Below are 13,816 nucleotides of genomic sequence, written 5' to 3'. Positions count from 1 at the left end.
CCTAATAGAAAAAAAACATAATATTAAGTATGTAAGTGGGTAGGCACTTGTTGCCCTTGTTGGCTATATAAACTAATAATAGGTGCGACAAATATATTTTCTGATCATATTTGATTGGGTATCTTTAGTTAATTTTTCAAGATTAAAATGTCAATTTTATTTGTGATACATGTCAATTTGATTCTTGCTAAAATATCATGAATAAACTAGACAGTTCGGCTGTCAGTTCGTGTTATCATATCAGCTGAAAAACAACAAAATATGCAAATAAAACATGGACATTTTATTATTTACAACAACGTCACGCGAATTGTCGTGTCCTAAATACGTCTCGGAGATTTCCTTCAATCAACAATATTGATTATATTAAAAACATTTTGAAAGGACGTGAGAATACATTGGACAGGGAGAAAGGAAATTAAATGTAACAGCTGATGTGAAGTCGCCATATTGTTTTACCGCTATCTGATAGTCTGTCAGTAGAGAATGAAGGAGTGTAAGATTGGCCATCGTCCATTACCCACTCGATGACCTGAACGTAGTCCGCTACAAATGATGGGATCAGACATTTCACGATGGCTGCGTTTCCTCGGAGGACGTACTCGTCAATCACGCGAGGTTCGTACGTTTGATGTACAGCTATAATGATAGAAATTGTAAAATAATAATTTAATGACTGAACATCTAGGCGTTTTACGGATAGTCTTTGAAATCTGTAATTGTAAAAACAGCAGAAAACAAGTACATAAACACAAAGAACAATGAAAATTATGTGAAAAATGTCGGTACACAATTATAAATGTATAAAGAAAGATTGTTAAAGGCGACTAAATCATAGCTTGCGGCCAGCATCACTGCGTGAACACGCGTGAAACTTTTTTTGATAATTCTACAATACCGTCTTTGGTGCGTTAACAAATAAACTTAGAACTACTAACGTCTTGATCATTTAATAAACAATTTCTTTTGTGCAATGAATAATTCACATGATTTAAGAATCTAACATTATTTATATTGAACATAGGTACATAATTTGTGAAATTAACTAGCAGTTTTTACATGAAATGCTCATCAAACTGCGTTATGTTTGGCTATCGGTTTTTGTGTTTTAAATCAAAGTATCAATTAACTGCCCTAATTACTAACCGACGGTCTAGTGCTTACAGGTTCAACTCCCGTCGGGCGTCGTATTTAAAAAAAATCTAATAGGTACCTATTAGAGATATTTTTAAATTATGTATTGATTATTATTTTTTTATTATTCAATAAGTACTGAATATAGGCAGGTACATAAGGTTAAGATTGTTACATTCTTTACTATAGAAAAAAAACATAATTTTAAATAACTTCAGAAACATACATAAGTATAATAGTTGAATCGAGCGTTACTCGACCTCATGTGTTTCACTTTCCGGTAAGTGTTTTCGCCTCTAAACGAGTCCAATTTTTTTTAGATTTATTTTAATATGTAGATATTATGTTTCTGAGGTTTTTCAATATATATATATATTTATATATATATATAAATATATTGTATCAAACTTACAATGGAATTAACACAAAATATTGTATCCACCATTATAATTCAATACTTCGTTTATAATTGGAAAATAATCATTACTAGCTAAATTTATTGTCGAATACGTATGTAGGTATCTACTTGTATCATAATTCTAATAAATTATACAAGTAGGTATACGATAAAAATATAATACAAAATACGATATTATTATGCCACGAGTGTAACCCGTTACCCTGAAAAGAGGTTAAAAAAGATAACTTAATGTTATTTTAATAAATATTTTGCTTCTATGAAGACAGTGAAATCGCAGTTCATTCATTCATTATTCTTATCGCAGAGTCATAAGTATAACTAAATACGATGCACCTAACATATATGAAAAAAATGTCTGCCACACTGCTGTTTCTTCGCATTGAATAAATTTAATATGCTACGGATATGAGGAAATGGATTGGAGTGGATGGAAAATACATATAACTGTCGTTGTGAAGCAAAATTATTCAAATTACCGTCATTTGCATTGGTAATATTAGACAAAAATGTAGCACCGTCGTCTGTATGCCAGCTAGTGACCTGGACAAAATCTGCCACAAAAGAAGGGACGATGCATTTGAGGAGGGCCGTGTTCCCACGCAAGACAAATTCATCATTGACGCGGGCTTCATAAAATTGGTGAACGGCTGTATGGAAATAAAGACAAAATTAAATGTAACAATGGCGATTTCAGCGACAACGAAACAAGTTTCATTTAAGACAATTCTGATTCAAACAAGTATTAAAAATATTACCCAATGCTGGAGCTGAAATACAGAAAATACCGTAAATTGGGTTATTAATTTATATTAGTTAACACGGGAAAAGACAAAATTAAATCGATTAAAGAATATACAGTCAAAGAAATTGATGCAATAATACTACAGAAAATATTGGTGCAGACAGCCATAGAGAAAAATCAGACGAAGATTGAGCTGAAATAGAAACATGGCATTCAACGACAAGCAACAACGGAACATAAACGGTTTGAAGGAGAAAGGGTTTGTTTGTGGTTAGTACTAGGATTGGCAGTTATTACCGTTGTCACCGCCAGGGTAGTAAGTTCCTCCCTGAGAATCAGTCCACATTTCCACCACGACAAAATCGGAAACGAAACTAGGAACTTCACACTTCATTATTGCAGCGTTTCCTCTTATGACGTATTCGTTATCAGCTTCTGCCTCGTAAGACTGCGCAACCACTGTGTACGGATAATAAGATTAAAACATTTTATAATTAAGTAAAATAATTATATAACGTTTCAGCTTCACCTATAATATGTGTATAAAAAGGATCGAAGGATTCATAAACTGGAGAGGATTCGGAGAAATGCTTTCCATATTGTCGTTGACATTACCATAATCTGTAATGGAATCGTCGGTTCTGGTGAAAATTTCGTTTGTATCTGAAATCCAAGCGTCAACGTAAACGAAGTCGGCGACGAACGAAGGTATTTTACATTTCATAACAGCTGAATTCCCTCTGATGACATATTCATTTTCAGCTTCAGTGACGAAGTTCTGCGATACCACTGAAATATAAGTTTTATTGTGAATATATCAAGGAATTTACATGGATAATATTGGCGTTGTTCGGAGACGGGTTAAAGGACATGGAACATAATATATTTTATGGATTTTACCAAGATGATCAGAGACTTGTAAGATCTCTCCTTTTTCGTCTATCCAAGATTCAACCTTTACAAAATCAGCGACAAATGAAGGAATTGAACACTTCAGTACAGCTGTATTCCCTTTGATGACGTACTCAGTCATAATCTCTGCTTCATAGAATTGATTAACAACTGTGGAGGTAGACAATACAACATCAGTAATAAAATACGAGTTTCAAAGGATAATGTTTGACATGGGATAATCAAAAGGTGAAGGACAGATGAAGAACGAATACATATTTGGCAAGAGAGTTTACCGATGTCTTGCGACGGCAAATATTCCGAAGTATCAGAGCCAACCCACGCTTCAACTTTTACGAAATCAGCCACGAAAGATGGAATATTACACTTGAGAACTGCGGTGTTACCACGGATCACATATTCAGATACCACCTCAGCTTCATAGTACTGGTTAACAACTAAAGAAGAAAAATAAACACAAATAAAGGAGCAAATAGAAAAGTGATTACAACATCGAGGATTTATGTTGGATTTAGGATTGAGTGGACCAAACGCATCGATTGTAATCATTTAGTGTACCGGGTTCAGCTGGGGAAGACGCAGTTTCGATGGTAAAAGTGTTCCCTGCTTCATCTTGCCAAGATAAAACCGACACGAAATCAGCAACGAATGAAGGAATGGAGCACTTTAACACTGCAGCATTTCCACGGATGACATATTCATTGTTCACCTCGGCCTCATAGAATTGCTGTACGACTATATTATCAAACAAATAAAAAAGGACAATCAATTAATAAACCTCATCGTTTTTGAGTTAAAAATATGGAAAACTAGGATTCGATGGGGTAACTGGAAAAAGGATTCACGAAAACAAAGAGATAAATAAACAGACCGTAATTGTCTCCAGGATATATATCCTCTTTTTGGTCAGTGTGCCAGGATAATACTGTAACGAAGTCAGCTACAAACGATGGAACTTGACATTTCAAAACGGCACTGTTCCCAGTGATGGCATACTCCTTATTTACGTCGGTATCGTAATGCTGGGATACAACTAATGATAAAACAAAAGCATTTATGTATACACTGTTATACTCTGAAGACCATAAATAATAATCAATTCAATCAATCCGACAATTCAAAATAATAGACAAGCCGAATCTCTGTTTAGACATGTTACAGTTACAGGAGAAAAATCTATCGTATTGATATCTACCCTGTCAATTGAGTTATCATTCAATTCAAATACTTGTATAATCAAACGAACGAAAAAATACAATTATCATTATATTACGAATATCATTAACATTATCGGTATGGATCCATCTACTGCTGATGAAGACCTCTCTAAACTGATTCCTAAAACTATCTCGTCGATTTTTAAGTTTACTATTCGGACATTTTGTATCTTTGGGTGGTTAGATTTGTTCAGTTCGTCTTCGATTGCGATTCCAATCAAACATTAATAGATAACCCATTTTTTTTATTCAACGAATAATTCGCAAGATTTGAGAATGTAACATTCCATATATTGAAAATACTTCAGATACCCACTAGAAAAAAATCACATTTAAAAAAAATACGACGCCTGACGGGATTTGAACCCGTATATCCAGTGGTATCGCGCCAATATGCTTTACCCAATTAAGTTATAGGCTTCCTACTTAATTGATCGAAGCATATTGGCGCGACACCAGTGGATATACGGGTTCACATCCGGTCAGGCGTCGTATTTTTTTCAAATGTGATTTTTTCTATCTGGTATATATCTGAGTGTTTTCAAGTTATGTATGTTCATTAATAAATATTTCTCTGTTCCCTACCCAGACTTATCAAAGATGTTAAAAATACAATAATTATGGGATTTTACTGATATTTTCGTTTTGATTGTCCATTACAGCCCTTCTGAAGAGTTGTTTATAAAACGTCAAATGTTAGTTTAAAGTCTCAATTGTATGGCGTGCAATTATAGCTATCAATGACATAATATATGTCTGTCAAGTATTAGATCAAGTGTGAAAACACATTGCATCGAGTGAAACTGGTGTAATACACGGTGATAATGACCTAACGCGACCTGAAAGAAAAGCGAATTGATGCCAGTAAACAAAAGTGAAAAAGAAAATAATGCTTCATCGCGCAGCATTCTCCGAGTTAATTAAAACGGCGGAAGAGGGGAAATAACTAACTGCTTGTAACATTATAAATGCCAAGGCGTGGTGAATTAATAAATTAAAGATGCTCAGCGAATCAGCGACAAAAACTGCAATCCTGTTCGGAAAAATGCATATAATAATTATTAACTATCTATTATGAACAACTATTATGGTGTTGCCATAAAAACAAGAGCTATATCCGGATACAAACGTCCTTTTCGTGAGAAAGATTGAAATAATATTTAATATTATTGTAATAACAAAAAACAAACAATTATTAAAGTAATACAATGGTTAACTATTACATTAATTAAGAAAATACAAACATGTTTCCTGGGAATTTCAACAATATTCATACTTCCTTGAGATTCATCAGTATAAGTTGTCCGCCGAGTGAGGGCGCCGCATGCTAACATTTGACATATAATTTATTAGCTTAGTTCTAAATTCGAACACCTGACGATTTATGATGGTATACCCATATAATACCTACATAAATAACATCATAACGATATAATAAATTGATGTACATAAATACATATAATAGTAAAATACTATCGCACTTACCTAATTAATACATATAGTAACATAATATACTATGACTTATAAAACCGCTAAGTTCATAATAATTAATAATATTGTGAATATGGTTGAATCATGTAACTAGAAATTGACCAAGTGTTTACTTATCTGACAGCTCAACAAAATAAAACCAATTAAGTATATAACTGAAATACTTAGTCATTTTTCGGCTCTCCAGGACAACTCGCTGTGTTTATAATAATATTATCTTCTGCTTTTTGTGTGATGACTTATAAAAATTATGGAAACGATTTGGACATACTTTCAAACAAAACAATTTGGTCAATTTCTAGTTACAAAACTCGGTGACTGTATTCGATAAAATGTGATATTGTTATCACTTATCAGTCTTATCACTATCAGAACAATGTCTGAAATTGTTATTTGCTTGTAGAATAGACGGTGGTCACCGTAAGTGCGACATGCAACCATCAAAAATGTTTGCGTGGAAACTATGATAATTTAATTGTTATACCGATCAGTATTTATAAGTGCGTCTTTTTTGTGTCACCCCCGTTTCAAAGAAAGCGGATATTATCGCGCGATACACAGTGTGAATTTTCCGTCAAGTGATTGCAGTGGAACGTAGAACTGTACGGAAGCTTTCACACTACACGTCGGCGAACAATTTATTATTATCGCACGATAATATTCGCTGCGTATTGAACGGAGGTTACAGATCGTCCATACGGAACCATCAACTTAGTCATGAATATTTTTATTATTTGTGTTCTGCGAACGAATGTCATACGTTTTACTATTCAACAATTGAGTTACCATACAAAACTAGATGGTTAGTCACATCAGGCCTAATACTAATTCTTTCGTTTATCAGAATTAAGGACGCAAATTTAGGCGTTTAAAAAATAATAACAATGCGTCAGTCAAATTGGGCCACATCATTAAACAAGTGTTTACTGTAGCTTGATAATTTTCTATACTTACTTAAATTATAATAAAAACAACTGACTCAGTATTATCTTAATTAAAAATATTAAAGTAAATGTAACAACTTTTGTTGGTCTGTACCAAAATTAGCGTATTAACAGATTATAAATCTTATGTCATCATTGAGCAGGTTGAGATGTTAAAAACTCCCATTTGACATTCTTAACATTTTTAATATAGGTACATACGTATATTTTTCTGTTCGTTTTCGTTCAATTTTGTCGTTCGTTTTGTCGTTCAATTTTGTTAATTTTCGTTCAATTTATATATATTTAATATTTCCAATTTATGTGAACATCGCATTAGAGGTAATACAAATACTCGATGAAAACGAGCTCCCACGTTCTCTTATTTATAAGAATCTAGTTATTAAGAAATCTGTATAATAGCAATTTTCAAAATTCTACTTTTTTTTTAATATACACCTACCAAGTACACTTTACAAAAAAAAAACAAAGAAATTGCACTGAAAAAGCAAATAAATAGAAGCACTGCTAAAAATACAGTAAATATTATAAAAAGTATAGAGAAAATACAAAAATTAAAAAGTATAGGTATACAAATAAAATTACAAGATAAAAAGAACTTTTTATATACTTACAACGTTTTTAAATTTTCTGTTGAATCATATAAACTTTACTTGACTAGCTTAAACGATCAAAAAATTTGTACTTGATAGAAATACATTTCATATTGATTTCCATAGTAACGCACGTATATATTAATAATTTAGTTGCTAGAACCCCAGACCCCTAGCAACCAATAATAGTGTTTAACTTTTTACGGATTTCTTCCGAAATAGCTTTTCATACAAAACAGAATTAATTGAAAATGAATTCAATTCTACTTAAAGATGGCTAAAAGTATTAAAAGAATGCATTGGCATCGTGTTCTGATATATTCTAAAAGTTTCAAATGTCTAGCTAGTAGGAAAGTTAGTTAAAAATCGATTACAAGATTTGTACTGGATAAACAACCACCGGACAAACAAGAATATGACCTAATAAAAACGTTGTAATAAGTACACCGATTAAGCTAATTAAGCCCTATTAACAACATCAACTAAAAATTCATCCTCACGCAGACGATTTGATTGAACACAGTTATTGCCAACCGAATTGGCATTACCAATGGCAGATTAGTTTTGCATCTTAGGAGAATAAACAACACTAATGTTTCCAATTTTTTTTAAATATTTTGTCACTTCGGAGGCATAACCAGCTCATCGATGATATTATACAAAATCTTATAGGTACAGAAACAATACGATTAGGTATATTAAAATTAGACTTGAATATATTGTTATATATTCGATCAATCGGCGAGCAATACTGTGGGTTTTGGGCTCGGTATTTTTTTGACAGTTGACTATGGCAAACCCGCGGAACACAATATCGACGACTGGACTCGACGGATTTTAAACACTTGATTTTTCCTATCATGTTCCGCGGGTTTTTTTTATCTTGAATGAATCTTTCACCGCGGTCTTGTGGCTCATTCGTGGATCACCCGCATTATGATTGATATGAACAGTTCAACTTTAGATTGTATTAAGATTCTTCGCATAAGAATGCATGACTGTTTGAACGTTCGCTTATTCAAATTTGAAAAAAGAATAGATTCTTTGGAATTTCTTTTATGTCGTGTCGACCAAAACATAGGCGAGGCTTTTAAAGCATTTTCCATTCAATTTACTAAGACCTTTTAATAATAAGTAAATAGCTTCCGCATAGGTGTTAGTCATGCAGTATCTATGTATATCCTATGATTCTAACACACGCAATCTACAAATGAAAAAAATATATTTCCACTGAAAATTAAGTATAAACTAACTATCCATAATAAACGTTTAAGTGGAATCTAATTCCAATGCTGGTATAACTATTTTTACAATCTACTTGATAAGATTTTTCGCTATATTAACTAAACAGGTTACATGTAAATTGTGCGTATTACATTTCGCAGTACCACAGTTCACCGTGAGCTGTCTTACCGGAAAGACGTGGCAGTAAAGCATTGAGATAATGATTGCAAGATAAAAAGAACTTTTTATATACAACGTTTTTAAATTTTCTGTTGAACCATATAAACTTGACTTAACTAGCTAAAACGATCAATTGTACTTGACATGTCATATTGATTTCCATAGTAACGCAAATATATATTAATAATTTAGTTGCTAGGACCCCAGAGCCCTAGCAACCAATAATGGTGTCGAAATAACTTTTCATACAAAACAGAGTTAACTGAAAATGAATTCAATTCTACTTAAAGATGGCTAAAAGTATTAAAAAATGGATTGGCACCGTGTTCTGATATATTATAAAAGTTTCAAATGTCTAGCTAGTCGGGAAGTTAGTTAAAAATCGATTGCAAGATTTGTACCGGACAAATAAGAATACGAGCTAAGAAAAACGTTGTAATAAAAAATACGCGCTATTCGTGGATCTTTTCAGACTTTAATATACCTACTAATTGTATTAGATTCATTAAGAACATTTATTTGATAGGTATGATTTGATACTTATGAGCACCTACCACAATTGAATATAAATTATACGATATGATTATATTTTTAATTTACCTACTTATTTTCTTATGACTTTCCCTTGAATTCCAGTGGTTTTTATTACATATTTTTTAATTAATTTATTTAAACATGACTTTGATCTACCACTATACAGCCGTATATTTCCGATACAATATCTCACGGTAAACTGCGAAATAGTCGACTGCATAGGTACCTACGTACAAATTTCCGGTCATGAACTAAATACATATGTACATATTATTATGTATAATACAGTGATATTCATATGAATTTTAATTCCACGAAGAGCCACTAATAAAGAGCACGAAATAAAAATTCCGTAGGTATTCATTGTTGATTATAATCTTTAATAATGGATTATGTCTGATTTAAATAGATTATAAATGAAATTATAATAGTAGAAAGTGATTCCTTCCTTCCTTCGACGAACCGAGGTTTACGAATAGTGTTCACGGGTGCAGAAACAATAGACGAAATTAACTAAATAATTTCGAAAATTACGAGCGAAAACACAAAGGAAAACACGTAACATTTTTTATAAACATATTTCTAGGTGTAAATTTTTTTTTTCAGATCTAAACCTTTACAGGAATAGCTTAATAATAAATTGATAATTTTGATTTATTGTTATAAAATTGTCTTATTCTTCGAATTCAATTCAAAACAATAATACTAGGTACACTGCACAAAACGTCATAAGGCTACTACATACTCGATTTCTGTAGAGTTTAAATGTCACGCTTTTACAAACACGGTGTTCTTACCTTGACTCTTTTGAATGACTTTAAATATTATATTTTAGCGCATGAAGTACCTAGCAAGATGGTGATGTAATCAATTGTCGGAGAATATTAAACGTTGCATTTAGCGTTTTTATTTAGTTGAATAACAAATAATGCAGAACTATTAATCGCCACAATTCAAAACAGGTTACTGAAATTATTTAAAATTATTATTTCATACTAAAAAATAGCTTGTTACGTCAACTCGTTATTCACGTTGTTATCTAGTCGAAAGCTATGACTCTCTAACATTAGTCAATCCGTTACACATACAATATTCTATAGAAAGACATAATATAATATTAAATGTAGATATTTATGTTAACTATCCCGAAATGTTGAAATGCTCTATCATTTTTACCATATTATATAATATAGTATCTATAACCTCTATAGGTATAAGTAATTGATTAAAAGATACATTTATTTTTAATTCAAAGAATATAATAATACTTGAACATATTACATAATTTTGAAAACGTTTCTGAGAAAATATATTATAACCACAAGAAAAAATCTTTTGTGAAATAAGTAAGACACCCCTAAGGAATCGAACCTGCATCTCTTGGGATTCGCGCCCATACACATAGACCAATATGCTAAAGGCGTCATACTTAATGGCGGCAAATTTTAACTAATGGGTCTTAGCTCTTAATACCTGAAGCGCTTTCCAAATAGAGTTAATATTGGCGATCGGCTCTTGTATCTTAAATCGAAGTAGGTATTACTCACCGACGCCACGGATCACTCCAAGATTTTTTGTTGTAACTTATTTGAACTTGATAATAATTTAGAATGATACATTCTTAAATCTTGTGAATTATTCGTTGAATATAAAAAATAGTTAATTCTACATGGGTTCTTAATACTTATCGACATATATTTCTGTACCCTAGAACCGAACTGTATTAACTCCAAAATTTTCAAAAGTCACTTTATTGCACTAAACTTCATGATTTTGCCTCTTCTTTCCCATGGTAAACAGTATTAACTCCTGTATCAATTATTTCCTGAGATATTGCGTTTTAAATAATATTAAGTGCACCTTGATTTTGGAATCAAAGAATACTAAAGTCTTTTAATACTCTTTAGTTGTGGGTGTTTTGTTATTTATTGATATTAAGTCCACTCAGTCAAAACAACCAATACAATTAAACAGTATTAAGTGTTATCTTGCGGAGTTAGTGCGAACAATGTTTGACACTTGACAGACGACCGCACATTTTTGTTGTATTAACTCCTTTGTGCAAATGTTTGAAACAGTTTTGCATTGAAAAATTTATTCCAAATAAGATGAGTTAATTACAATTATGTCGGAGAGAAGTAAACGTATTCTGGACTTAGTGAAAATACAAACCAATAATATTATTGATGACTGTGATGAACCACTAGGTACCGCATTGTCAAACAACGATTCAGAAACGAAAGGTAGGAATTTATAATCAGTTTTATGAAATCAAACAATGTTATTAAATTATATGTTAAACCTGGCTGATATTTAAGATAATAGTGTAGCTCGATTATTCGAGTTTGGAAATAGTATTGTTTAATTTTGTATTAGCCGAATGTCATAGTATTAAATCCATTAATTTGATTTGACAAAAGATCCGTGAAACAAAAATACAGTATTCATATTTTTATTTTTTAAGATTGATAATGGGTCATTTTCGTTTTAGATGCAGGGAGTTCATCAATTGAAAGGCAAATAAATGCACCCCTAGATGACTGGATTTATGTCGACAAAACTGTGGCTGATTATCAAGAAATAAGCCATAGTGATATTGTGTGTGATGATAATCTGTATACATTTGGTCAGAGTGGTAACATCGTTTACTATGAAGTGTTGGAAACATCGGTTGAAACAATACAACCCACTCTCGCTTCCGAGACTTCAGATCTTCTCCAATGCGATAACATTACTATTGTACATGAAACATCTATACATATCGATGAAGATTGTATAGCTGACGATCCTGATTACCATCAAAGCGAGAATGGTTCTGAATCAGATGTATCAATTTCGGAAATTTCAGATACAGATAATCAAAATTTGACTAATATCGTGGACGAAGCACAACTGAATGTGAGAAAGGGAAAAAAAAGAAAGAGAAATTCATTAAATTGGAAAAATAACATAAGAAAACAAAAAGTAGCAGCAGGAGAGGAACGTACGACGAAAACACAAACTATCCCAGCACAAAGAGTTCTTGCACCCTGCAAGACAGAATGTCGCCTTAAATGTTCCATACATTTTTCAGCTCATCATAGAAATGAAATTCACAAGGCATTTTGGAAAAGTGAAAAAATATTGACCACAAACGGCAATTTGTTGCGTTAAATGTAAAGTCCGTACCGATAAAAAGGAAGAAAATAACAAATGATAAAAGGGTCAATAAAAGAAATCATACACGTCAATACTACTTTGAATTAGATGGTCAGTCTATTAAAGTGTGCAAAGTATTTTTTTTAAATACCTTAAATATTTCACAAACATTTATTACTACTGCACTATCTAAAAAGTCTGTTGGAGGAAATGTTGAACACGATGAAAGAGGAAAGCAACCGCCATCAACAAAAATACCAGAATTTATTAAACAAAATGTTCGAGATCATATTAATAAATTTCCAGTTTTGCAATCCCACTATTCGAGATTATTATTAAAACATACATTATTTTTGTAATAGTATTAATTAATATACATTTTTAAATCAATATTGAGTGTACTTTAGTCAACATAATATATCCCTTCACTGAATGTTAATGGCACATAATACTATTTGAAGCAGTACTAAAAGTAACATAATATTTTTTTCTGAAAGCTAAATAGTATTAAGTGTTTATTTTCTATATAACTAAGTTAAAACACTGAAATATTCACATAGACTGTGATAAGTATATAAAATAATCAAATGTCTTCTCAAAAAAAATAATAACTATAAAACTTTTGCCAAAACTTTAATACAGAAGAAAAAATACATTTCAATAAACTTAAAATGGCTCTACTGAGAAATTTTGGATATGGCACTTAATATAGTTCAGTTCTAGGGTACAGATTTATTTATTTAGTTGACCATGAAATTTAAGCTAGTTCGACAATCATAAATCCGTGAGAACGTTAGAACACGCTATCTACCTCTAGCTAGAACCTATATCAATTGTCAGAATGCGTTCCGCATATTATGTTTACGAAAAGTCTATGGGAGCCTGGACTAATCGTGGTATTTTTCATAACGATTGATTGCTTTACAGCAGTGCTCCGCAACCTTTTCTCACCCACGGCACACCAAAGGTCTTCCGAGAATTCCACGGCACACCACACGTAAAACAATTTATACACCAAAACATGGACCTCACATCCTGAAGAAGGACCCCAGGCCAGGATCTTTGACGGCCCCCTTACCTATCGCTAAGGTTAAAGACAGTGTGATACTCTAAAATAGCGTTTTTCAAATGGTGTTCGAGGAAAAATATTGGTATTGATTGTATGTTTAGCGATTTTTTATATTTATTAATACATCCACTTGAATTATGGTTAGCTGTCGGGTTGATAACAATTTTATTATTTGTCGAGTATTGACATAATAATAAATTGTATCTTACAATCACAT

General features: G+C 32.0%; 1 protein-coding gene across 3 annotated transcripts in view; it reads right to left on the bottom strand.

The window, feature by feature from the left end:
- Dscam1 (Down syndrome cell adhesion molecule 1) overlaps positions 1 to 13,816 on the bottom strand; it is a 275,607-nt gene that overhangs the window by 112,408 nt on the left and 149,383 nt on the right. Inside the window, exon 5 of one of the 3 annotated variants that reach the window (XM_085959122.1) lies at positions 4,081 to 4,242. The exons of 1 other annotated variant lie outside the window; for it this stretch is intronic. In XM_085959122.1, the coding sequence (XP_085815248.1) occupies positions 4,081 to 4,242 (162 nt within the window). Of the gene's footprint in view, positions 1 to 2,912; positions 3,035 to 4,080; positions 4,243 to 13,816 lie in introns of those variants that run through there. One more of the 3 variants, XM_085959099.1, reaches the window with a different exon arrangement.

The sequence above is a fragment of the Rhyacophila brunnea genome, unplaced genomic scaffold (assembly GCF_057557595.1).
Source record: "Rhyacophila brunnea isolate RB1 unplaced genomic scaffold, BYU_Rbru_1.0 scaffold_11, whole genome shotgun sequence".
Lineage (NCBI taxonomy): Eukaryota > Metazoa > Arthropoda > Insecta > Trichoptera > Rhyacophilidae > Rhyacophila > Rhyacophila brunnea.
Note: the sequence above shows the minus strand (reverse complement) of the source record. Positions and strands in the feature narration are given on the sequence as shown.